General features: G+C 38.1%; 2 protein-coding genes across 7 annotated transcripts in view; both read left to right on the top strand.

Annotated features, from left to right (window-relative positions):
- reps2 (RALBP1 associated Eps domain containing 2) overlaps positions 1-11,283 on the top strand; it is a 37,446-nt gene extending 26,163 nt beyond the window's left edge. For all 3 annotated transcript variants that reach the window (XM_030132893.1, XM_030132894.1, XM_030132892.1), the window contains 4 exons: positions 4,920-5,006; positions 5,401-5,531; positions 7,713-7,818; positions 9,973-11,283. In XM_030132893.1, the coding sequence (XP_029988753.1) occupies positions 4,920-5,006; positions 5,401-5,531; positions 7,713-7,818; positions 9,973-10,041 (393 nt within the window). In that variant the 3' untranslated portion in view covers positions 10,042-11,283. The remainder of the gene's footprint in view (positions 1-4,919; positions 5,007-5,400; positions 5,532-7,712; positions 7,819-9,972) is intronic.
- Positions 11,284-17,974: 6,691 nt separating this feature from the next.
- The window catches only part of nhsa (Nance-Horan syndrome a (congenital cataracts and dental anomalies)), a 59,801-nt gene continuing 53,060 nt past the window's right edge, over positions 17,975-24,715 (top strand). For all 4 annotated transcript variants that reach the window (XM_030132253.1, XM_030132250.1, XM_030132252.1 and 1 more), the window contains exon 1: positions 17,975-18,422. In XM_030132253.1, the coding sequence (XP_029988113.1) occupies positions 18,143-18,422 (280 nt within the window). In that variant the 5' untranslated portion in view covers positions 17,975-18,142. The remainder of the gene's footprint in view (positions 18,423-24,715) is intronic.

Below are 24,715 nucleotides of genomic sequence, written 5' to 3'. Positions count from 1 at the left end.
ATTTTCTTAAAAACTAAAAAAGAATTACATGTTTTTAAATTTATGTTGGCATCATTCCAAAATTTAACTCCAATAATGGACACACATCTCCTTTTCATACCTGGTGGGGAAGCAAAATTTACAATATTTTGAGGCAGGGATTGAAAGACAGTGTATGACCAATTAGTTTATTGAAAGTCATGAGAATTTATTTGCCACATGAAAATTTACATAATAGAAAATGTTTTTATTCTATGTGTCCTCCTTCTTTCTCAATAACTGCCTTCACGCGCTTCCTGAAACTTGCGCAAGTGTTCCTCAAATATTCGGGTGACAACTTCTCCCATTCTTCTTTAATAGTATCTTCCAGACTTTCTCCTAATAGTTTTGCTCATAGTCATTCTCTTCTTTACATTATAAACAGTCTTTATGGACACTCCAACTATTTTTGAAATCTCCTTTAGTGTGACGAGTGCATTCAGCAAATCACACACTGTTTGACGTTTGCTTTCCTGATTACTCATATGGGCAAAAGTTTCTGAAAAGGTATGGATAATAGTGTTAGGTATGATTATGACATCAATATATGTTTGGTTTCAAAACAATTGACGTAGTGCCTGCTGAGAAAAAAACAACTAAATGTTCATTGTAAATTTTGCTTCCCCACCCTGTACAATAAAAAAGAAAAGACACCCCTCTCTCATTGTCAGCATTTTCCTCTACCTGATTTTCCGCCTTCCATCTCCGATGTTACACTGTAAACATGTCACCTACGTCGTGTTTCTTGAATATATGAGCCACTATTTCAAGACGCAAATGAACTCGAGGGTTATGACAGCGGTGTACATCAAAGTCTGTGGACTGTGAGCACATCAGGGATTTTATTTATGGCTGAAGTGACATGTTGTGCATTTAGTTTCAACCTCATTCTCTTTGTCCTTCAGCTGTCTTTGGTGACACTTTGAATTATTTCATTTGGGTGTACGCTTGTATCCTGTTACACCTCCTGACAGTCTAGCACACGTTTAATATTGATGAGCCTGTCAAACATTTTTCTCAGAATGAAAAGCATATTATTCCGCAGCAGAAAGGCCAAATAGACACTGAAAAGACTGACATTTAAAGCTTCGATATTTAACCAGGTAAAGCAGTTAGAATGACGTCTCTTTGGCCTGACTGAACTGTATAATTACATATAGACAAACGATACAGAAACACTTATATACACTCAAAATGACAATAAATCAAGATGTGACATAGAGATATCCATCTAAAAAATGCAGATTTAACCATAATATTATAAGGATTATAAAATGCAAACATAGATTGTGCCTCATCCTACTGGAAAATTATTGCTTATGTAATAGATCCTAGTTCTCACATCAATAAATTAAAAAGAACTGACAGTGCCTTGGAAATGCATAGTCTTATTGTTTTTGAGACACATGCATGTTCTGACTGTTTACATACAACAAACTAGGTAATATAACAATATGAGGATTTATTTGGATGAAATAGATACGCAGGGGTATTGTTTTTGGTTCAGTTTTTTTGTTTGTTTGCTTGTTAACACTCTAGCAGCAAAACTATCGGTTGAATTCATACCAAATTTGGTTCATAGATTGCCAGTGACACACAATAGAGCTCATTCCATTTTGGGTAAAGTAGGTCAAAGTTAAAATTTTTTGTGAATTTTTAAAATACCTTTTTTTTCCCCATTTTCCTATAATGGGGGAAATTTCAAATGTCTGTAGCAGCAAAACTATTGGGTGATTTCATACCGAATTTTGTTAATAGATTGCCAGTCACCCAGAGTAGATGTCATTACATTTTGGGAAAAGTAGGTCAAAGTTAAAAATTTTTATGAATTAAAAAAAAATTTAAAAATCCCCCATTTACTTTATAATGGGTGAAATTTCACGTCTGTAGCAGCAAAACTGTTGGTTGAATTCATACCAAATTGACTTTATAGATTGCCAGAGACCCAGAATGGATCTCATTACATTTTGGGAACAGTAGGTCAAAGTTCAAATATTTTATGAGTTTTTAAGATCTTCGCATTTACTTATAATGGGTGAAACATGTGCGAGGGGCGGGGTTTGTTGTGCCTGGCACCACTTGTTAAAAATGATATTTCTGCCATGGTGTATTTTAGTTTCTTTGTATTTACTGATAGGTTAATCTGCTAATCTAAATTGGCCAAAGGTGTGAATGTGAGAGTGATTGTTTGTCTCTGTATGTCAGCCCTGCGATGAACTGGTGACATGTCCAGGGTGTACCCCGCCTTCGCCCATAAGTAACTGGGATAGGCTCCAGTGACCCCCGTAACACTAGTGAGGATAAAACAGATTCAGAAAATGAATGAATGTATTTACTGGTTATTTTTCTGGTGTGTTGCTTGTTGGGATCAGGCTTTTTTTCAGTCTTCCTTTAGTTCAGATTAAAAGAAGTCAGCTTTAGAATCACAACCCGTCGCAGCTCATGATCTCCTGTTTGTTGAAACCATGACATGCCCTTTACATATGCTCTTTTATCACTTCTCTCCTCTAAACTCTCCGCCCTCCAGTGGAGTATCACTTTCTCTCTGTCTTTTCACAGCATGTTTTACTTTGCTGAAATTAAACCCAACCAGACTGGACAATCTCAAAGGTGGCAATACTTTTGTGTATATTTTTCACTTAGTAAGACAAACTGAAACTCATACCAGCCCAAACCCTCAGAGAGATATTCAATAGTGGAGTCAACCACAGGCGTAGTTAAAAATAGCTTCCCCTCACATAAAATACATCAGTGTTACGTTCAGGGTGAATATTAGATTCTGGCTCTTGAAGGAAGCTCCTGGGAAAATAGACTCATTTATGTAAGACTGTCGAATGTGTTGTATAGTGATTCTTTAATTACCAAAAATGTGAAAACAATGGAAGCAAACCTCAGATACACATTTTTTTCTTCCTTTTATTTCACTTTATCATCACTTACCTTTACTTTGCAGTTGGTGAAAAACTGGGCAAACAGCCAAATGTGATGCAGCCTTGACCCACATGCCTGATCTTTTTTTTTTTTTTCCTTAAGCACAGCAGCGCCAAATAGTCTGTCAGTCCAAATCTACATTCAGTGTGCAGCGAACCACCAGACCAGTTAACAGACAAACGGTTACTCTGCAAACACAGCCCGACACAGAGAGGTCAAATATTGTTATATATGATGTAATATAATGCTAGTTTAGTTTACTGCTAGTTTTCCTAAAAATTCAAAAATATTAGGTAGCGCTTATTACACATAAAACATAGTTACCTCAGCCAAGGAGGTTATGTTTTTGCCAGGGTTTGTTTGTCTGTTTGTTTGTCTATCCGTTAGTGTGCAACATAACTCAAAAAGTTACGGACAGATTTTGATGAAATTTTCAGGGTTTGTTGGAAATGGGATAAGGAAGAAATGATTAACTTTTGGGGTGATCGGGGGTGGGGGGGCCCACGGGGGGGCCCACTGATCAGCCTTGGCGGAGGTCTGCGCTCTCCAAGTGCTTCTAGTGGTTTAAGAAGTCGTTTCAGTCTTAAAATAAGGAAAACAGTCTTGTACCTCTGCTGATACATTATGTACTGCAGTGTTTCAGTTTGTTCCTATATAAATCCAGCTCAGTATCAACTACAATATCCTCCTGAGACTCAGGAAAATAAAGCTTTTTTATTAAATTAAGTAACTGTCTTGATTGTAAATGTAAGGATGCAACCGCTTTTTCAGACTTTTTTTTTTTTTTGGAATGTCCCTTGCAGTGGACAGCATTTATTTTCCTGTGCAGAGGAATAAAATGCATTACTGGGTCTCAGGAGGTTATCATATTAAAAGAAAGTTGCATAAATTTTCTAAAAAGGCAGTTGCTTTTCAAATGAAAAAATGCTTGAGAGGGTTGTTCTTCTTTTTAGATAAAAATAAGACTCCTATCTCAGAGACAAAGCTTCCTTTCTCACAGTGCAGAGTCAGAGGGTCCACTCATGCACAGTCCCTACGTCACTTCATTCTTTTCACCAGTGTTTGTGTAAACTTACGCTAGATTACTTTTGCTGTCGTTGAAATTCCCTGACAGGGATGGCACCTCCTTTGTAACTTCTCCAGCGCTCCAGTGGCCTTGACCTATGGCTGATGTGACCACACGTACTGCAAATAGAGTTCCTGTGGTTTATTGCTACTGTAGCAACCGCTACAGTACCGTCAAATGTTTCCATGCTGTGGTTGTGTTTCACATCCAGTGGTGCAGTGAATCTTGGGGCCATTTGCTTGACTCTGCTTGTGAGATTTTTACGTTTCTTGGGTAGAATTTACAGCAGAAGCATTAGCCTGTTTAAATCATTAGGAAGGTTCAGGCATTTCTGCTGCCACCACAACGGAGACAGCCAGGCTTTAGAAATTAGTGGATCAAATTCACTGAATCCAACATTAACAGATGGGAAATGGAAGACCTACAGAAAGCACTGCCTAGTCAGAAATGCTAAGACACAGCTAATGTTGCTGTGTTGTGGCGTATGTGCTGATTTAAGATCTTCTATGAGGAGCCGCTTCTTGAAACTTACACTATTAACCCTTCTACTGAATGAAAGCAGGTGGTGATGCCATATATATGTGTACAGATATATATAATTTCTAGGAAAGAGTAATGGCTGAAATGCAGCAGAAATGCAATAAAAGCAAGTTAATCCATCATGACTGGTCCTGAGCAGACAGGAAGCCACGGCTGGAGAGCTACTAGATCGTGGTCCCTGCAGGGAAGGAGGTGATTTATCGTCAGTCCGTGCAGACACATTTCATCCTGGCTCATTAGCTGGTCCTTAAGATTATTTCCCCTCCTCACATCACCACTCATATATTGGACGTGGTTATTAAAAAGGTTTGTTTCATTATGTATTTGTTTTACATAATTTAATGCTTTTAATATCTGTTTGCAGGAGGAGAACAGGGTCAAAGTTGAAGAACAGGGTCCACGTTCCAGATTTGGACTAAGTACCGAAGACTTGTCAGGCACTTCAAAACAGGTGAGAGCTGTTTAGTTTATTTACATTATAAAGCTGGGAAGTTAAAGTTATATACAACACTGGAAAAAAAATTTAAAGACCACTCTGAATTTCCTGAACTCCACTAAAAGTTGGAATTGTGATCAAGAGAAATGTGGGTGTACACGAGCTGTCAGACGAAGCCAAGTACCCGACGGAGATGTGAGAGACCGGTGAAGAGCATGCTAAAACACGTGAAAGCTGTGACTGAAATCAGGGTTATTTCACTAAATAATGATTTTTATGTTAAAATGTTAGTGTCACATTGTATAAAAATGAAACTGAGGTTTTTCTTTATATTTTTACTTTTATCTGTGTGTTGTGGAGTTTGCAGTTTTCTTGTATAATTATTATGTTATTGTGTTGTTTTCTTTAGGACTTAATTGGAGCATCTCATAGTCAAGCTCCACAGAAGCCAGTCCGCAGGAAATACCACCCAGAACCTCAGAACCTGGAGTCTGTACCTCCACCTGCAATGTTTCCATCTCATACCAAGCCTGCACAAAAGTCAGTTGAACACTTAACTCCATAATCCTACCAGACAAATAAAGTCATTGTAGGATAGAATAGGAAATGAATGACAGGACAATAGTAGCTGCTAAACTTAAAGCTGCAGGACTCAGTATCAGGCAATGACACATCCAGTTGTCATTCTACCACTTCTGAAGATAAAGTGCGGAAGTGGATGAAGTTTTAAAGTAAAGTTCCAGTTCTTAAAGGAATGTGGGAAAAAAAGGAAGTTTGGTGCCACCTAATGTTAGCATTTTAGCCTCATCCTACTGCCAAATCGCATCTGTATGGATTTTCCTGATGGTTAATAAGGTTTTTATGAGCTTTTTCACATCTTTGCACTTTGTTTTTCATTTTTTGGCCCTTTTTATTCATTCAGTTTTGGGGACATCACATAAAGATAAGATTTATGTTCAGACAGTCACAATTAGTGGACAGATATGGATGAGCATTAAGTGAAGTGATGTGCTGGAGTTTAAAGAATATTTTAGACACTTAAAAAGTTAAAAAAAAAAAAAAAAAAAATCTGTTAGTTTAATTGGTGGTTATATTTAGTTTATTTCAAAGGTTTTGTCCAGTAATGATTCTGATGTGTCTATGTAACAACCAATAACACAATACCTGTCAATAACATAATAATGTTGGCCATTTTAATTGAAATACAGCCAATAAGATAATAACTTATAACTTATATAATGAAATAAAATGTTTGAGCCAATCTACATTTTCATAGGATATTTGTAATGCTAGGCCAATAATGTTATAACTTATTACATTTTTTGACAAAATGTTATAACATTATAGGCACAAAAGTTTTATTACATTCTTGTCTTTATTACATTTAAAATGCCTAGAATTACATTACTTGTTGTTCTAATCCTTTCCTGAATGTTTACCTGCAGATCGCAAACTACCGCAGGTAAAACACGGACTTTTAGAAAATTACACTAATGATTGTATTTGAGTTAAATTAATTTAGCCAATTCTGAACCTGAATTGGTGTGTCATTAAAGAAAGAACTTTTTAGCAAATGTGCATGCGGCCATTATTGACTGTTTGAACCTGGAAATGATTTTTACTTCACTGTGATGTCAAACTTAACTAGCATTACCTTCCCTGCAGCTGCTACACTTAGCAAGGTTAAAATTAAAGTTGTAACCAAAGCTCAAAAGCCACTGCACTTTTATTTGCCTCTTTAAAAAATAGAGCTAAAAGAACTTTGAATATTAATTTGGCTGAAGAACAGATGCTAATACGTCTTAAACAGTCGCAGAAAAAATTATTAGACCACCCTTGTTTTCTTCAATTTCTTGCTCATTTTAATGCCTGGTACAACTAAAGGTACATTTGTTTGGATAAATATAATGATAACAACAAAAATAGCTCATAAGAGTTTAATTTAAGAGCTAATATTTATACATTTTCCATGTTTTCTTGATAATAACCAAAATCACTTCAGTTCTTACATCAATAGCTATGGCATTGTACTGCCAAAAACAGTGCTTTTAGGCATTCCATGTTTTCTTTTGTCTGTTTTAGTCGCATGATACACACAGGAGTTAGTACTTGATTGCATAACCATTGCTTTTGATTACTTTTGATGGTGCAATAATTTTTTCTGCGACTGTATAGTCTTCTGCTAAACGTTATTCATGTCAGTAAGCTAAGGTTTTAAGCTTGTTGCATTGCCCTCAACAGCCAAATAAATTTCACCAATGCACATTTAATAACTCAACATGCTGTAAAGAGATTGTTAACCCATGATACCCATCCAAAAAGGCGACATTTAAGCACACTCTAAGTTATGGTAATGACTCAAACATATGTGTTTCAGTCTCCTTATTGACCAAACAGCTCATTCAAGCTGTCAAGGCAGTAGAAGTTGACCATCAATAAATGTGGTGACTGCGAATAGTGGCTGGTTGATTGATTAAACCCCATTGCTTTGGTCTGAAACATTTTATTGAAGCCAGTCTTGGTGTCTGTATCTGATTGCAATCATCTACTCAAAACATTCAACCCTATCTCCAAATGCTGCGGTTATATGGTAAAATCAAAGTCGGATTATGGTATGCAATTATGTGAACATGCTCCCTGAGGTTGTACTCTGGACAGGTTACATTTTCTTATCTATTTATTCCATCAAGGAATTAAAATCCTGATTAAATCCTTTCTCAGATTGCCATCCAGACAGAAGAGGGAGATCCAGATGGCGATCCGCAAGAACAAGGAAACCAATGCAGTGTTGACACGCCTCAACAGCGAGCTTCAACAGCAACTTAAGGTCTGCCCATATGTTACTTAAAGGCATCTGCAGCTATGTATACACTGTTTTCCTGATGAAGTGTGTCCATCCACAGTATGCGAGTGGGTGTGGACGCCTCTGGGACACTGTGAAATGTGAAAATTAGCTTAAAGGTTACCGCTGACGCATGAAATGCAGCTCTGAATTTGGCAGCTCAGGAAGAAAAGGGAGTTCATACGTTGTATTTTTGTTGTAAACAGCAGAGTGTGGTGGTGTTCGTGTTAACACTAACCCTAAATCACTGTAAAAGTTCTCAACTGTGTGTCAGAAGTTGAATTCTCTCCGTTCTCAACTAAGTGTGACAACAAATGCTCCTGCTGGTCCAACTTGGTGAAAAGCCTGGAGCTCAACTGTCTGCTCCTCTACCCATCACTCATAGCTGAACTAATGGCCCAGTCTTAGCTGTTTGCATTGGGGATCTGCCTGTGGCACACATACTCACATTTGGAACACATGCTGCATGCCTGTCATTCTCCTCGTAAATGATCCAAGAGGGAAACCTTCGCACTCACATGCAGTAGTATTAAAGCTCCAATAGAACAGGGGCTAAAGAATTTTTAAAGAGACAGAAAACCCACCAACCAATTTCCTCAAAAAAGATTAGGAATTGAAGGAAATACAGAGATTTGACATTTACACTAAGTTGTTCTAATTTTGTTAGTTGCTCCAAGTATCTGTGGAATTCTGCAGAGAAAGGCACATGTCTTTATATAGTCTCTAGCCTTGTTGAAATACCAAACAGCCATTGGCATTCACAACTGTCCTCTTTAAAATAGAGCCTGGCCCAGTCAGGCATTCAGCTGCAACAGGGTGTGTGAGGAAAGAAAGGAAGCAGAATGGAAAGGAACACATCCTTCTGGATTTTATCCCTGAGCATAATTTGAAGAACAACTACCATCATAATATTTTATTATATATTTTTGGACATGTTTGATAGTGTTCAGTAGAGAGGAAATGGGGCAGAGAGGGAGAGAAAAGGCATCCATGAAAGGTGTTTTCATTCAGCAACGTCAGGCAAAGAAAAGAATATTTTTGTGTGTGTTTCATTATATAAAAAAGGTTCTGCATTGTGAACCATGCTGGAATATGCTTTTACGCTTTCGATTACTATATATTAAATAATTACTGTGATGAAGCAAAGGTTGCTTTTGGTATTCATTTTTAAAAACTGGCATTTTATGACAAAAAATAACACACAACCTCGTGTTACAGAATTATCATGAGCTATGAAGTGGTGCTGTATCCAACCCATTTTATTGCTGATTTCAGAGTCACCAGACTTCCGAGACAAAATTAGCAATTTTAGCTCACAGAAGAGCTGCCTCAGTGTGTTATTTTGTCAGTTCAAATCCATGTTAAAGCACTAAAATCACACAATAAACTAACTAATCGAGGCAATGCATCTGCAAAGTAAAACTGCTGTTTTATTAAATGAGGCTGGTGGCTTTACAGAGCATCCCAGAGCCTCAATTTCCCAAAGATAAGATCTGTGCTAGAAGTGATTTCACTGTTTTACAAAAGTATTGAAACTTCACCAAATTTGTGCCACTAACATAGACAAAAATGTTAGTTGGCTTTAGCCAGAATGTGAAATTCTATGAATTAATGAGTGAATGGATATTAGTCAGAAGGAATACTTGTCTCTCACATTAGAATAAGTTCACTTTTCACATTCTGTCCAGTGTACGATTTATAAATATATTATATAAATGTATGTAAACCAATGTGTATATATGTAATAACATATATAACAATAACATTAGATAACCAGCATGTTTGACCATGTTTTTCCCATAAATACATACGATTTAGCCCATTTTATGTCTGAAGCTGATCAGTTCCAATACACTGTAGATCAGTGTTATTGTAATTTTAAATATTTTGACACTGAATATGTTCGTAGCAGAAAAAACTAACCTTTTCAGACCGTCATATAGCCCTGTATGAGTAAGAAGAAAGGCTCAGAGCAGGTGAAGTTCAACTCTAATATTACACAGTGTAATGAACCCTGCAGCCACTAGCTGTTGTTGACCATTGTAACTATGGTGAAAAAGCAAATAATGTAATGACTGCCTGAGGTGGTTGTTGTTCAGGCTGCGGTGATCAGAGGTCATGTGTTTTTGTCGGCTGCAGGTGGTTCACCAGGAGCGGGTCACCTTGGAGTCCCAGTTGGACCTGCTGCGGCCGCTGGCGTCGACGTGACGGAGCCTCAGGTCCAGTTAGAGTCACATTCCCGGTGCTCCAACGGGACGACTACGCACCAGTACCAGGAACGTTTGACTGCAGATACACTAAGCTGTTGTTTATTTGTAATGAATTCAGAATAAATGAATAAGGGCTGTGGAACAGGACAAAGGTGCAGAATAGACTCAACAAATACTGATGTGACTTTGAATCACATCCTCATCTTAATACGTCTTATGATATGTCACAGGACTAAACCAAGTATTTTAATCATCACTGTATTTTATGCACATGTAAAATATCCTGGTAGTCATTGTGGCATTGTAACTTATTTTTTTCTTTTGAGTTACTGTAAGTCTTATCTTGAATCTTACTGTACAACTAACAGTTTGTACACATATCACACTGTTGCTGTTACTGATGGGAGCTCTGGATTACGCAGTCCAGTCTATATGCAGTTTACATTATGTATGCAGACAGGGCAACATGTGTATCCACACATGGTCTAACGCAAGTGATGGTGCTACAGATTAGTTTTGGAAACTCCTTTTTGCACTTAATGTTAAAAAAAAATGCACATTAGCGATGTTCCACTTAATTTTAAACAAAAAAAGTTGCATCAGACATGAGTTGAATTTAATTTCTTGTATCTGTTCCAACCTGCACACAAGAGTTGATTGCTGAAGGTCAGTAGCACATGAGTCTATTACTGAAGAATGTTGACAGTTGTGAAAATTAATTTGTCAGAAATATGTACATTTTACTTGAACGTTTGCTTAACATTCAGTTATAACTGTTTAAAATGACAAAAAACTTCTTTTAAGTGAATGTTGCCCATTTTTTTAAAGGTAATGTTAAAAGAAATGTCTACACTGCATCCATACTTTGAGTGAAGTGAAGGAACATGCATAAAACATTCCACAATAGACCTGTGTTATCGGTTTTAATCACTTAATATTACATTTCTCCCATGTTTTACAGGATCTATTGTTTCCAGCAGCCCCTGTCTGTATGAGCAGACTCTGCTCTGCACATGTGGTGCTGCTGTAGCTTGTTTTAGACCATTTTTTCCCTTCACATCTTAACTGTTCATGATGGTCAATTAGGTGGTTGTATTCCTGGATGGCATGCGTGATGCTGCATGTTTGATACAGTGAACTTTGGAGTGAAAATTAATCCTAAAACTTTCTTAAATGCACAAACTGAGCTCTGGGTTGAGGACAGTAATCTAACTAATCAATAAATTTGTCTATTTTTTATGAATTGTAACGTTTTTATTGCCTGTCTTATATGTGTGTGGCCAAAAGTATTGGGACACATTGAATATAGGTGTTTAATTGCAAACGGGGCTGGGCGACAAAACCATGACATGTTATAAAATAGTTTTGTATTGCAATAAATGTTTTTGTTTAGTTAATTTTGTTTACACGGACATTCAAAACACTCAGTGTGTTTTTATTTCAGTTCATTTCTATTTAATTTAACTTACTATTGAATTTTTTTTTCATAATTTAGAATTTTTATCGCTGAAAGTTCTGCCTCAATTTCTGAAATATTTGTTACATTCTAACCATAAATAATCATTTTAAACCACAAATAACTGATTTCAGGAAGAAAAATCAACTTTTAATCATAAAAAAATGTTAAATACTGATTTGACATTTGTTGTGATAACTATTAGCAACAACTAACAAACATTTCAACATTTCAACTCAGGAGAAATGGCAGGTCCTACAAGTTCTAGGTGTGATGTGTCCAAATATTTTTGTCCATATAAGGGTTAAAGTTTACTTGTCTCCCATGGAAGAAATTTGTCTTGGACAAGGACAGTGCTACAGTGCGAATATTAAAAAAATAAAAAAAAAACCTTCTAAAACATTAAAATACACAATACAATAAATACATCAACACATATTTACATACATACACAAGCATAAAACCATATAGTATATATATGTGTATGTTGCCCCTTACCAGATGTGTAATTATCTGAGGGATGTGTATTCATTCTGCACCATGACAACATTTAGAAAACCTGCACATCCTCTTGCCGTATTCTCAAACTATACATTTTTTGAAGCTATATTTGCCAACTGAACAGAAACTCTTCTCTCGTCCCTCATCTTCCTGTCATGACCACTAGAAGAAAGAAGATGAAACAGACCATAGTCATAACACTCTGGCCCACACAAAGCAGCTGTGCTTTCTCCGACACAGACACAACAACCAAGGGTCAAGCAGATCACTGATGATGGCTGTATTCCCAGACCCTCCCCTACTGCCATCCAAAAATATCCTCCGACACACTAACACTGGAGGACCCATTTCTCTCTCATTCATGTTACAATCAGCCCTCCCACTCAGTCCAAATCCTACAATGAGCTGCCTTCATCATACTTTTCTTCATTTTAAACTTGACATACAGTTTAATCTCTTTTCCAACAAGTTAATATCAACTGGCTTCTACAGTTTGCATTGGTGATATATATTTTACTTTGCCTTTAGTTTTTCCAGAGCATCACAGCATATAAATCATTTCCAGGGTTCTCTGAGACTAAATTGAGCATAGCAGAGGACTTAAGACCAGCATGCATTCTATCGGGTGATTGAAATCGCAGGGCATTTTTTAAGAAACAGCAAAATTAAACATTTAAAAGCCAACTCTTCAATCCAAGGAAAATAGTTGAGAAGAGCTTGAGTCTGCATTAAAGACATTCTAGGATAATATGTCGCTCCCACATCTGAGAAAACAACTGAAGAAAATGAATGAGCCCCGGTTCAGTCTGGGAAACAGACAGAAGATGCCAGACGACAACAAGACGCTCATGTTTCCTCCGTGCCATAACCAATACTTGGCCAAGTCCTGCCTGTCAGTACCTGCCGCCCCTACTCATCTCCTCCCACACTGTTGGTTTATTTTATCCTATACGCCAGGAGAGCAGCGTGTGTGTTCATTAAGTCAGATGGCTTCACAGGGAGCCATTCTCACTTGACTATAAATACCACTTAGATTTGTTTGGTTTGCATTTTAAATGACAGCTGCATGTGATGAGGAAACTATATGTGTCAAGCCATGTGTTGTCTCTAAGTATATGCCTGTTTGATGTAATTGCCATCCAGCTAACTCACACAACGTCAGCAACACTCTTATTATTATCTACACAGTTATTACTATTAATGATTCGTCTAGCTGGAGACAGTGATATTTAGAGATTTCAGACACAAAGAGAAGAAATCCTCACTGACAGAAGTAGGACCTTCACATTTATCCATGCCACAAAACTGAATAAAACAAAAACCTCAAAGTGAATCCAGTAATAGTATCTTTACAATGCACGGTAAAGACACAGTCATTTTGCATGTTAATGTAAATAAACCCTAAACCTGCACTGGTTTCTCAATAACTTATATCTCCCCTGGTGGCTTGAGCTAAAGCTGACTGTTCTCACAACAAAGATTACCAACTTTTATCTGTTCAAGTTGGTCTTTTGTTGCAGCACCATTACTCAAAGATGACGACATATGCCATTTGCCTCGTCCCTCCTTTGTCCAACAGTGGGCTTTGCAAAGGTTGCATTTCTGGTGTGGACTTTAGTTAGGCCACAGGAAGGGCTTTAGGCTGTCACCTCTGATTCTGGCCCCGTCAGCTGGGATTTAGCTAAATACTCATTCAGCAAATGTGAATGAAGCTCGGCCTACACTGTCAGGTCTGCATACGGAAGTAAACGCAAACATTAACCTCTACAGGCAGCTAGAAAAGTAATAGGGTTCCTCAGAGTTTCAGATAGAGTAAACAAAGCTGTGCAAAAAGTGATCTGTTTGGAATTACCTGAGTTAAAAGCTATTATACCTTACTTTGGTATTTCATGCAATCCACATCAAGATCCTTGCTTGTGTCTGCAGTACTAAGGGTGAACTGGACTGGGTGATGTCATACACATAATAATCCAAATGTGGTTTTTACCAAACACAGCCTGCATGAGAAGTAGGTCTTGATCTTCACCCACAATGCACTGATTGTCCTGGATACATTTCAATTTGTGTATTTCATAAACAGTCTCTCTGATGCCACATTTGAAACTTAGACATAGTAATTAAAAGTCATCTACAACCACAGGACACTAGTTGAAATGTTTTATGTTGCTGATCAAAAACTGAAAATATTCCTTTCAGTGTCATAGTGCACGATGACCAGCAGAGATCCATGTTTCTTACCGACGTTGAGGGGTTAAAACAGATGTTAACTGATCTCCACTCCATGCATGATAAAGGTTTGGCACAGTAATCCTGAGCCCATGTGTTTCTATCAGCTAGAGATGACTGACGGTTATTTATGCAGCACCGTTTGAGGATCAAAGATCACGGGTGTTCGGCTTAGACTTGAACCTTTGTGGTTTATGCACTGCAATACATTCAAAGTCCTTGAATCTCTTAATTCTGTTCTGCACCAGAGGGTGAAATATCCAAATCCCTTCTTATGTTTCTTTGAGGACATTGGTTTTTTTTTAACATCTCAATAATTTTCTCAGACTTTTGTTGACAAATTGCTGAGTACATTCACCTTAATCACACCATCTGCTTTCAATCAGTCTTTTCCATTATTTTAAGCCATTATTAGTCCTAAAAAATATAATAATGCCAATATTCCAACTTTTTCTTTGCAGCCTGAATGTGAGTAATGGATACATATTTACAAATGAAGTTAAGGTGATCAGACAAAACATGAAATATGATGAATGAAACACAAGTCAAAATGCATGTTCATATTGGTGCATTCCTCTTTAATATGCGTTTTTCTATACCACTCCATCTATTCTTTTGGGTTTATGTACAGTATATTCTGCAGTTTCTGGCAGGTGTCATATAGGCCTTTGCATGTAAATTTATACTGGAAAGGAAAAACACAGATTAACCCTCAAAGACCTAAACAATCTCTGCTGACCAAAATCTACTGATCTAACACATTTAATAACTTGTGAACCACTAATCCTATCAATACATTTAAGTAATTCCAACAAAATCCAGTTTCTCATCTTTTCAGTGGCAGCAGATATGACCCATTTGGATGTTCAGAGGCTTTGTACTAAACATGGACAGTGACATCTTCTGCAGCATTGATTTACTAGTAAAAATATAGTTTGCTAAATGACACTAATTGTAGATGGTTGGTGTTATGTTAAGTTAATGATATATTCTGCTGAAAAAGTCTCTTTTCCTTCTGTTTTTAGAAACATCATTATGGTCAGAAAATTAAAATATCTGAATTTCATGGAAAAATTCAGAATATTAAAATGCACCAAAATTATATTGTATGCTTTTAACTTCCTCAGTTCCACTAAGTGACCAAAATAATACCATGGACTGTCTGTTTTTAGTGTTTTTATCTATACTGTATTTTATTTGTTAAATATTTATTCAAATTTTTCTTCTTTTTTAAATTATTCTTATGATTCTTTTTTTTTTTTGTCTCCAAATGTTTTTTTTTTTTATTGAGCCAAGATATCTTATACATTTAGAACTATTCTTATGATTCTATTCTGCTTTTAGGCACTATCTTGGTACTGTATGCTGTACATTGGAGAGCCAAGAACAATTTCCCCTCTTGGTGGACAATAAATGTTTTGGGGGTTTTTTCCTATTCTATTCTATTCTATTCTATTCTATTCTATTCTATTCTATTCTATTCTATTCTATTCTATGATTTTATCATGATTTGATCTCATACCTTATGCTGTTATTCTGTTATATTTTAATAAATGTTGAGAAATCACGTAGAAATGGTTAAATGTGGAGAAAAAAATCATTTGGAAGTTACCACAAAGTTATATATCTTTACACATAAGAGATAGACGATTGGTAAAGGTTGCATTGGTACAGTTTTAAATGCTTTGCACTTCATTGTATTCTTATCATTTATCATTTGCATGTATGTATTGATTTTATCTGTACTGTGCCTTATTTGCATACTTCTTATGATTTTAGCATGATTTGATCTTATATCTTGTACTGGTATTCTGTTTTATTTTAATTAATGTTGAGAAAACACATAGGACAGTTTAAATGTGGAGAAAAAATCATTTGGAAGTTACCACAAAGTTATATATCTTTACACATAACAGATAGACCTTTGGTAAAGGTTGCACTGGTCTTGGAATAAGTATAGTTTAAATGCTTTGCACTTCATTGTATTCTTATCATTTCACTTTTACACTACAAAACAGGGGTCTCAAACATGCAGCCCGTGGACCAAATGCGGCCCGCCAAAGGTTCCAATGCAGCCCGTGGGATGAATTTGCAAAATGCAAAAATTCCACAGTCAAGGCTGTGGAACTCATTTTAGTTCAGGTTCCACATACAAACCAATATGATCTACAGTCAAATAATAACAGCAGAATAACCTACAAAAAATAACGACTCCATATTTTTTTCTCGGTTTGATGTGAAAAAAAAATAGTATTACATTATGCCTATAAATAATGACAACTTCAAAGCGCAAAAAATAACATTAAATTATGAAAATATTTACCTTTATAAACTATCCTGTAACAACAAAATGTGAACAAATATGAACAACTTGAAATGTATAAAGAAAAGTAAGAACAATGTTAACATTTTAACTATTTCCTCCCTATTACTCTGTTTAGTGTCTTTGTAGATCCGATCCACAATGCACATGTATGATGATGATAAGTTGAGGCATAATGTTGTTAAAATTGCACTTATTTTTCTTGAGAAATTTCCATTTCTTTCAGGTTATTATCTCCGCCAAGGAGGTTATGTTTTTGTCGGCGTTGGTCTGTCTGTCTGTCTGTCTGTCTGTCTGTCTGTTATGGATAATTATGGATGGATTTGGATGAAAATTTCAGGAAATGTTGATACTGGCACAAGGAAGGGGGGGGTACTGATTTGCCTTGGCGGAGGTCTGCACTCTCCTAGTGTTTTTCTAGTTCAGATCTTTTTTGTTTGGATTGTTACGTTATAAAAGTAAGTATTTTCATAATTTAACCCTTTCATGCATGAATTATGAGAACCTTAGTCAATATTTTTTTCTTGAGTGTTTTTTTTCCTCTTTAGGCATTAAAAAACAATGAAATTGATTTTTTTTTTTTTTTTTTTTTTTTTTTTTTTTTTTATGAACCTATTTTTCATGGAGTTACAAATATGCCCACTCAGCTGGACACCATGTGTTGAATTTTTGAAGCAAAGAAACATGCATTTAAAACTCATCATCAGAAAGCGATAAACTGTGTGAAAACTATTAAATAAAAACATTTTTAATGCAGCTAATCTGATGTTTTCTCACATTTTATCATACTCTAATGCTAGTTATTACTCATTTCATGGAGAAAATATGGAGAAAAAAACAAACAAAAACATTTTGTTTTAGAAAACTGTTAAATACAGTCTAATAATTAGCAACTGATTTGCACTAAAACATGTCACTGCAGATCAGGTTTATCAAGAACAGCAACGTTACAGTAATTGTATGAATTGCAGTGTGTGGGATGATGCGTAAACTCCACTCTGTTGGCTGATATGGAACTAAAACAACAAAACCCATGAATAAACAATAGAAAAGCTGTAGAATAACTGTCCACTGGAGTGACCACAATGCATGAAAGGGTTAATGGGGGTTTTTTGCACTAAAACAAAGACAAACATTTGGAGTTGTCATTATTTACAGGTTATCATGCTAATATTGTACTGGTCCGGCCCACTGGAGATCAAACCTGGCTGAATGTGGCCCATGATAGAACCTGAGTTTGAGACCCCTGCTGTAAAAGCACCTGGGCTTATTCTTCTCTGGTGCCTGTGGAGCCAACACAGCGGCACGTGAGCGTCAGAGTCCGGATCCAGGACCGCCCTGATCCGCTCCGTGTTTCCCCTCCGCCCGTTTTTAAAATCCACCTCTACTTGAGCAGTGAAAACACAGCAGCAGTAGGACAGCAGATGACCGGCGCAGCAGCGAGGAACACAACAGTCCTGTCCAGCAAATGAAAGGATGGGGGGCATCAGCGGCTGAGTCGATACCAACCGGACCAGGGGCCGAGGGGAGACAACTACTTTGGACTCACTCTCGGGTCACTTTTGTCGGATTTATTCCCCGGCCCGCACCAACATGCCATTTGCCAAACGAGTCGTGGAACCTCAGTTACTGTGCAGGTATCAAATCCCAAACGAGGAGGGTCTGCTGTTCGAGGACCTGGTCTCCATCAGTAATGTGGCTCTATCTCGGACCTTGCGGCAGCTGTCGGACCTCGCCAGACATGCCTGCTCCATATTCCAGGAGCTGGAGGGAGACCTCACGACCACCAACCAGCGGGTCAGGAGACTCCAGAGTAAGATTAATGAACTTCAGCAGAACTGCACGGAACTGGACCCCAAACAGGAGGCAGTGCGTAAGTAGTCCCGCCCGACCCTGGTCCGCTTTCACTGGTGCGTCTGGTTCAGAATGAGGCTGCACGCGCACAACCTGGCCGCGCGCTGCCCCGAGAGAGAGGAGCGCGAGGAGGAGGAATTAAGAAAAACAAAAACAAATAGATGAAAGTCGGTGAAAAAACTAATTTACATCAGCTATTAGTGCAGTTTTTTAACCAGTAACCAGGACAGAGTAAGTTTCTGTGAAGGGTTTATATCCTTGCAGTTTTATATGTTGCATTCAGGGCACCTTTCATATCACTGTTTTTAGTCACTTTAGTCTAAGATGGAGTCTGCTGTCAACCTGTATGTCCTACTCATTTATTACATTGCCTTTAGCCTCTTGAGTCCATTAAAACATGCTAGTCAATATTATAACTCAAGTGGACGCACAGCAGAGGTAAAAATGACAGTGCTCCAGTCTTAAACGGGACTTCTTACCTGTAAAGCCCAAATTACCCAGTCTTTTTAATGAACTCTGTTGAATAAAATATTTGTGCCTCTTCTCATAAAATGATTGTGAAAGTGTGATGAAGTGGGTCTCAAATTCATTGCACCTGGTCAAAGGTGATTACTAATGTGTATAAATAGGGTTAAAATGAGGGCTGTATCTGAAAACAAACTTATTCCAACTTTATGTGCAACAGTGTTTTGCTCTGACTTGTGGATGCCTCTTTCAAAGTTCAGCCTCATGCTGTGCTCTCCTCTTAGTTGCCCTCTTTCATGTGCTGGCTGACAGTAAGAATTCATTACCCTGATAACCCAGCATGTGGCCATCGCCTGGTTCTTTTAATCTCTCTGCACCCCCTCCTTTACCCCCCATCCCCTCGCTTCTTGCGAAGGTAACTGGGGGTGTTTTGATATTGCTGTGTGTTTATGTTTAAATACACTCTTCAAGGAGCACTTAGGAAAGCTGTGTGTGCCTTTTTTCAGCACAGGATGGTATTTCTTCTATAAGTGGATTTACTCTTCCTTAGTTTAGGTTTTGCAAGTCTTTGCTTGTTCCCCTGGACTGTGCTTCCTGTGGTCTGTGAATGAGTTAGGTTCCCTCAAGGTATTTATGTCCTTTATGGATATCTCCTGAAACCAAAACACAGGCCGGGCCCCTTTTAAACCTGATTTAAAGTGAAACAAAAAGCACTGAAGAGTGCATCAACTTTCTAAGCAGTTAATCAGTTTTCCTTTCCCTTCAGATATCTCAGCTCCTTATATCTACAAAACAGTACAAAGCTGCTATGAAGTTGTGTCTATTAATGAGTAATAGTGTTGTTTTGATCAGTTGCATTTCCACATCTCAGTTTTTGTTTTTCAGCTGCTGTGTAGAGTTGGTGCCAAAAGTCAACATGGGCACATTTTTCCATGAAATTCACATCATATCATAAGCTTGAAGCAGTTGACTAGTCTAATCCTTCCACCCTACATGCTGTTGTAAGACTGATCTTCCGTGCAGTATTGCCAGATAACCCTTTTTGCCTGGAAAAGCCTAATTACTCTTAATTGTGCTTTTCATATTAATGGTGTCAGGGGCAGCCTTAAACAACAGAGCCCACCCTCATCTGAATCACAATTAGTGTAAATGGAGCAGTTCAAGGCACAGAGAACTCCGTGGGTGGGGGTGGGCTTTTATGACATGGCCGGGACGTGTCCATAGGATGACTGCTGAAGCTGAAGGACACAGCTGCAGATTCGCCATATTGGATAATCACTTATTGGAACACCGATAAGGTATCATGAATCTTGTTACGGACCCTTTTGTTTTGGAGGAGTTTACTACTGCTGCATCTGAGAGCCACTATTTGCATTGCTATGGTGTGCTGTTACTGTATTTGTATGCAGGCATGTTTTTAAATGCTGCCTGAGATGTGACATATTGAGGTCAAACAGCTTGGTTTGCAGGACATGAGGCGTCTCACTTTCACTCGCTATCTCATATCGAGCTTTTTACTCTATATCAACAAGACCAGCTATCCTAGAGCTCCACTTAGTATGCCATATATAGATGCCTAAATGATGCTCTTACTGTCCATAATTGATTGACATGGCTGTAAACACAGTGGCATGCAACCAAAGAGTACATAAGATACTGTAATGCACGTACTACGAAATATTTCAGTAAACGTGGAAACTGACAGGAAGGTACATCATTTTGTAGATCTGAAGTTTGCATTGCGTCGTTCCCTCAGTGTTATCCTTCGTCTCTCACACACTCAAACACTCACACACATACACCCGAGGCGCCTGGCATGTATCCCTCGGCCTTGTGTTTGGACAGCTCTCCTGTGACACCCCATCAACGTCTGTGTTGGACTACCATCAGAGCTCCTCAGCCAGACCAGGCTCTATAGTAGAGTCCCATGTTAGAGCACTCTGCTGGGTTTTAAGTTACACTGGCTAAGAGTGGAGGGGGAGCAGTAATACTTGTGGCGGTAAGTGGCCCTCTGGCTTTTCTGGTCCAAGAGCACATGGCTGGCAGTTTACCAAATTCCTTGAAAAAACCGCATCAGAGACTGTCTCACAATACCAAATAGAGGAGAGCAGTGGACCCAGAGCTTCACAGAATACAGAACAGTTATGTTATTGTGTCTTATTTCCATTGTACATGTTCCTTCTGCACAGTATGGATCATGCTAAACATAATGCACGAGCATCACTAAGAAAGATCTCATGACTGAAGTAGTGATTTCAGTGATAAGACATGCCATCTGACCAAAAATATTTTCATGGTTGTGTATGTGCAATTGTTGTGTACAAATAATTTAAATGTAAATATATTAAACATGATAAATACAGCCTGCATAAAGGATGAGCAGGAGCAGCAATGATCTCACCTTTAAAATAAGCATAATGCATGTATGCTAGTGCTTGAGGAAAAGGCTAAACTTAAGTGTGTAGAATTTGAAGAATTTGCTTGACATACTACTTATTATGTAACATTTAGAAAAACACCAAAGCCTGTAGCGGTCACACTTTCTCACTACTGCGCTTAGCAGTAAATTATGCTTCAAGCGTTAAACTGCTTTTTCCACTAGTTTAAACAACCCCTGGCATAAGATTCAGCACCATCTATTTTTTGCTCTGTAGTCGCCGTCCTGTCTGTTTACTTGTTTCTTCGCTCCACAGCCCGTCTTTCACTTTAGCAGTGTGACGTACGTTCATAGTGACGTTCATGAGAGCTGTGAGGTTCACCGGCCTCGAATGAAAGTTTTTGTGGACGTCAGTAACACATCTTTGCTACTATACTCTGTGTTTGAGTGATTGGGACTGGGAAACCACATAAGCCCGTTGACTGTCCTCCCCTTCTGCATTTTATTGACCCAGTGCAGCCATTACTGTGACTTTGATTTACTAAGTGAGGCTGCAACAACAAGTCAATGCACATTGCATCCGAGGTCAATATAAGTCAATGTTATAGCTCCCTGATAGTGCTTTGTGGATAAAAATACTCTAGAATCCTTTGTTGGATTTAATCCGGTCTGTAGCGTCATCTTCTGTGATGTCATATATTATTATTATTTATTATGAAGCCAAGTTAAACACATGGTATGATTAGTTGGGGAAAGAAATTGGTGCCACAAGTTGTAGTTTCTTTACAGACAAAAAGTCACAGAATTAATCAGAAGGAAATATATGACACATCCTAGATCACATTCAGGATCAGGAACCTCTACCTGCCTTCTCTCTTTCATTATCACAACTGAATGCATATTTCTGCAGGTCCAGACAGCCTGCGATTGATATAGTACCCCTGCTAATTATAGAGCAGATTTCAAAGACCTGCTCACTCATTCCTCACCAACCCCCATCCTCCCAGACAGACACCAAAAAGACCTAGACAGCCTTGATGCTAGCTGTTTTCACTGATGTGTCTTATAGCTGATGTCATCCCTTTTAATTATGCACTGTAAAGTTTCTTATTGTACTTTCTGCTTGCACTCTGACTTTGCAGTTTTGGAAGAAGGATGTACAAACCAAGGGCTTTGTTCAGTATTTTGCATCGTAACCTGATAATAGAGTTTAAGCATTTGTCAGCAGATTATTTTTAAGGTACAGTACAGAAGCCTTCTTCCCTCATAAGGTTCTACATTAACTCTGTGTGCGTCTCAGCCCTCGGTGGATTGCCTGGCCTTCGATTGAAGTGGTTTCTGCTGAACCGTTCTGTCAAGTCAAGCATTCCAACAAACCAGTGACCAGGAAACCACAGCACTCGCCTGCACTTCTGGGACCTTGCCCCCCACACGTGCTCCTTAAATTGGACTGGATGACTGGTGTGATTAGGGAGATGGGGTGAAACTGGAGTTGCGTTAGGTCTGTGTTTGTTTTTGGAAGGAGACATTTAGTTAAAATTAGGGTTAAGGTTTTTTATTACTTTGCTTTGAGGGAAATGTGTGAACGATTACACTTTACGTTCCTGCGGTAGGACCCTCCATGAGAGCAAGTGCCTCTGAGTGGTGGCGTCTACATGCTCACCTTAAATCCCTCTCCCTTTTCTGTATATTTTCAGGTGCATAGGCGAACATTTGTGTTTATCATGCAGAAAAATAACAATTCATCTGCACTGGAATGTATGTACGCATGTGAAAAATTCCTGCTTAATGCTTTATTGTTATTCTAATGTCAGGTTCTTGCTAAGAAGGCTAAACTCTGGTTTGTTGTCTTTGCGAGAGGGGATTATTTTTTTCTGCAGAAATCGAGGGTCATGATAAGATATCTTCTCACCCCAAGGTGTATATGTTCTCTGACATACAAACTTACACTAATGAAATACCATCCCCCAGAAGTCTTAATGGAGTTCTGAGGCACCAGGGGGACAATTCAAGCTTGTCCTGAAGAAAAGGTAGAAAGGGGGGGCAAAGTCATCTACCCCTGACCTCAAAAGCTTGCTGACCTCCCAACCCCCTCTAAACACCCCTTTCAAAACACAAAAGAGCAAACACAGCCGCCTCCATCTTGCTTATCACTCAGCCTCTAAAGACTTGACCGGCCAATTAGAGTGGATTTAACGTTTGACATGATACTGAATAGCCACAGGTCAGCAGACAAGCAAAACCCACTCAGACCAAGGCCGGAGATGACTGAACCTCCAGTCAACTCAATAACTTAACGAACTCTTCTGTTTAGTCTATTACTAATGGCGGAAGAAGCACTGGGCCTTAAATAACCAACCACACGACTATTTTTGCATTGTTTTTGTGATTTACTAGCACCAAGTCCTCTGATACATTAAGCTGTAGCAAAATACTATGAAATTTAAGTATTTAAAACTCTGAGTGTCATGTCAGTATTTAAACTATAAGAATCATAACCTGTAGAGCTGATAGGATTAATGATATGATTATGTCAGCTATTGAATTAATCAGCAACTGTTTTGATAGACATTTAAGGATGACTTTTTCCTCAGAATGCACAGTTCAGTATTTTTCCACATTTTTTACAAACCAAAAAACTCATTGACTATTCCAAAAAATAATTATCAAACTAACGTTAGTTGCATCCCTGTGGTAAAAAATGAATCTGTCTCTGCAAAAAGTATCCCTCCACTGACGGCAATTTACACAAGTATGCATGTAATGGAACTAAGCTAACCTCTATTTGTTCAACATTAGGGAAGTGATCCCCTTTGTCCCTGCCTCTGAAACATCTGGCTTATGTCTGAACCCACATGTAGCTGTTATTGTTAAATCTGTGGCTTAGACTAAAAGATTTTCTCCAAAGATCAAATAAATACATGTCTGACTTCAGGTCAAATTGACTTTACTGTAGCGTGGAGTTTATAGCACTCAACCACATTCTTTTCCGTGGCAACCTGGAGAAATATTGACAGCTTACAGGGCTGTAAAACTATTGTCTTGCCGCCGATAGCCAAAGGCTTTTCAGGCCACCTGCACGGGTGTCCTCGCCTTACACATTCTGTCTTTAAATGATATGATCTCCCGCTTTGCTTTTGTGTTCATCTCCTAGTCCCCTCCTCCCAGGGCCACCGGTGTCACAAAGACTTAAATATTATGCAATGGACTTCTAACAGAGAACAGGGCTAGACGAGGAGATAAAAAAGTGAAGTCTTCTGAGCTTGATTTTGCACCACGTGAACAGTTGGCTCACTATCTGTGGGGAGAGATTAGTAGGAAGTGAGAGATAAAGGATCTGAGCTGATAACAAGTCACAGCGGTATAGAAAGAACCTTGAATTGGATAATTGCTCCCATGATACTGAAGTAGTCATCAGATATCAAAATCATATAGTATGATCTATGTGTTCAAGTCTAAATTTGTTAAAG

This window comes from Sphaeramia orbicularis, chromosome 4 (assembly GCF_902148855.1).
Source record: "Sphaeramia orbicularis chromosome 4, fSphaOr1.1, whole genome shotgun sequence".
NCBI classification, from domain to species: domain Eukaryota; kingdom Metazoa; phylum Chordata; class Actinopteri; order Kurtiformes; family Apogonidae; genus Sphaeramia; species Sphaeramia orbicularis.
Note: the sequence above shows the minus strand (reverse complement) of the source record. Positions and strands in the feature narration are given on the sequence as shown.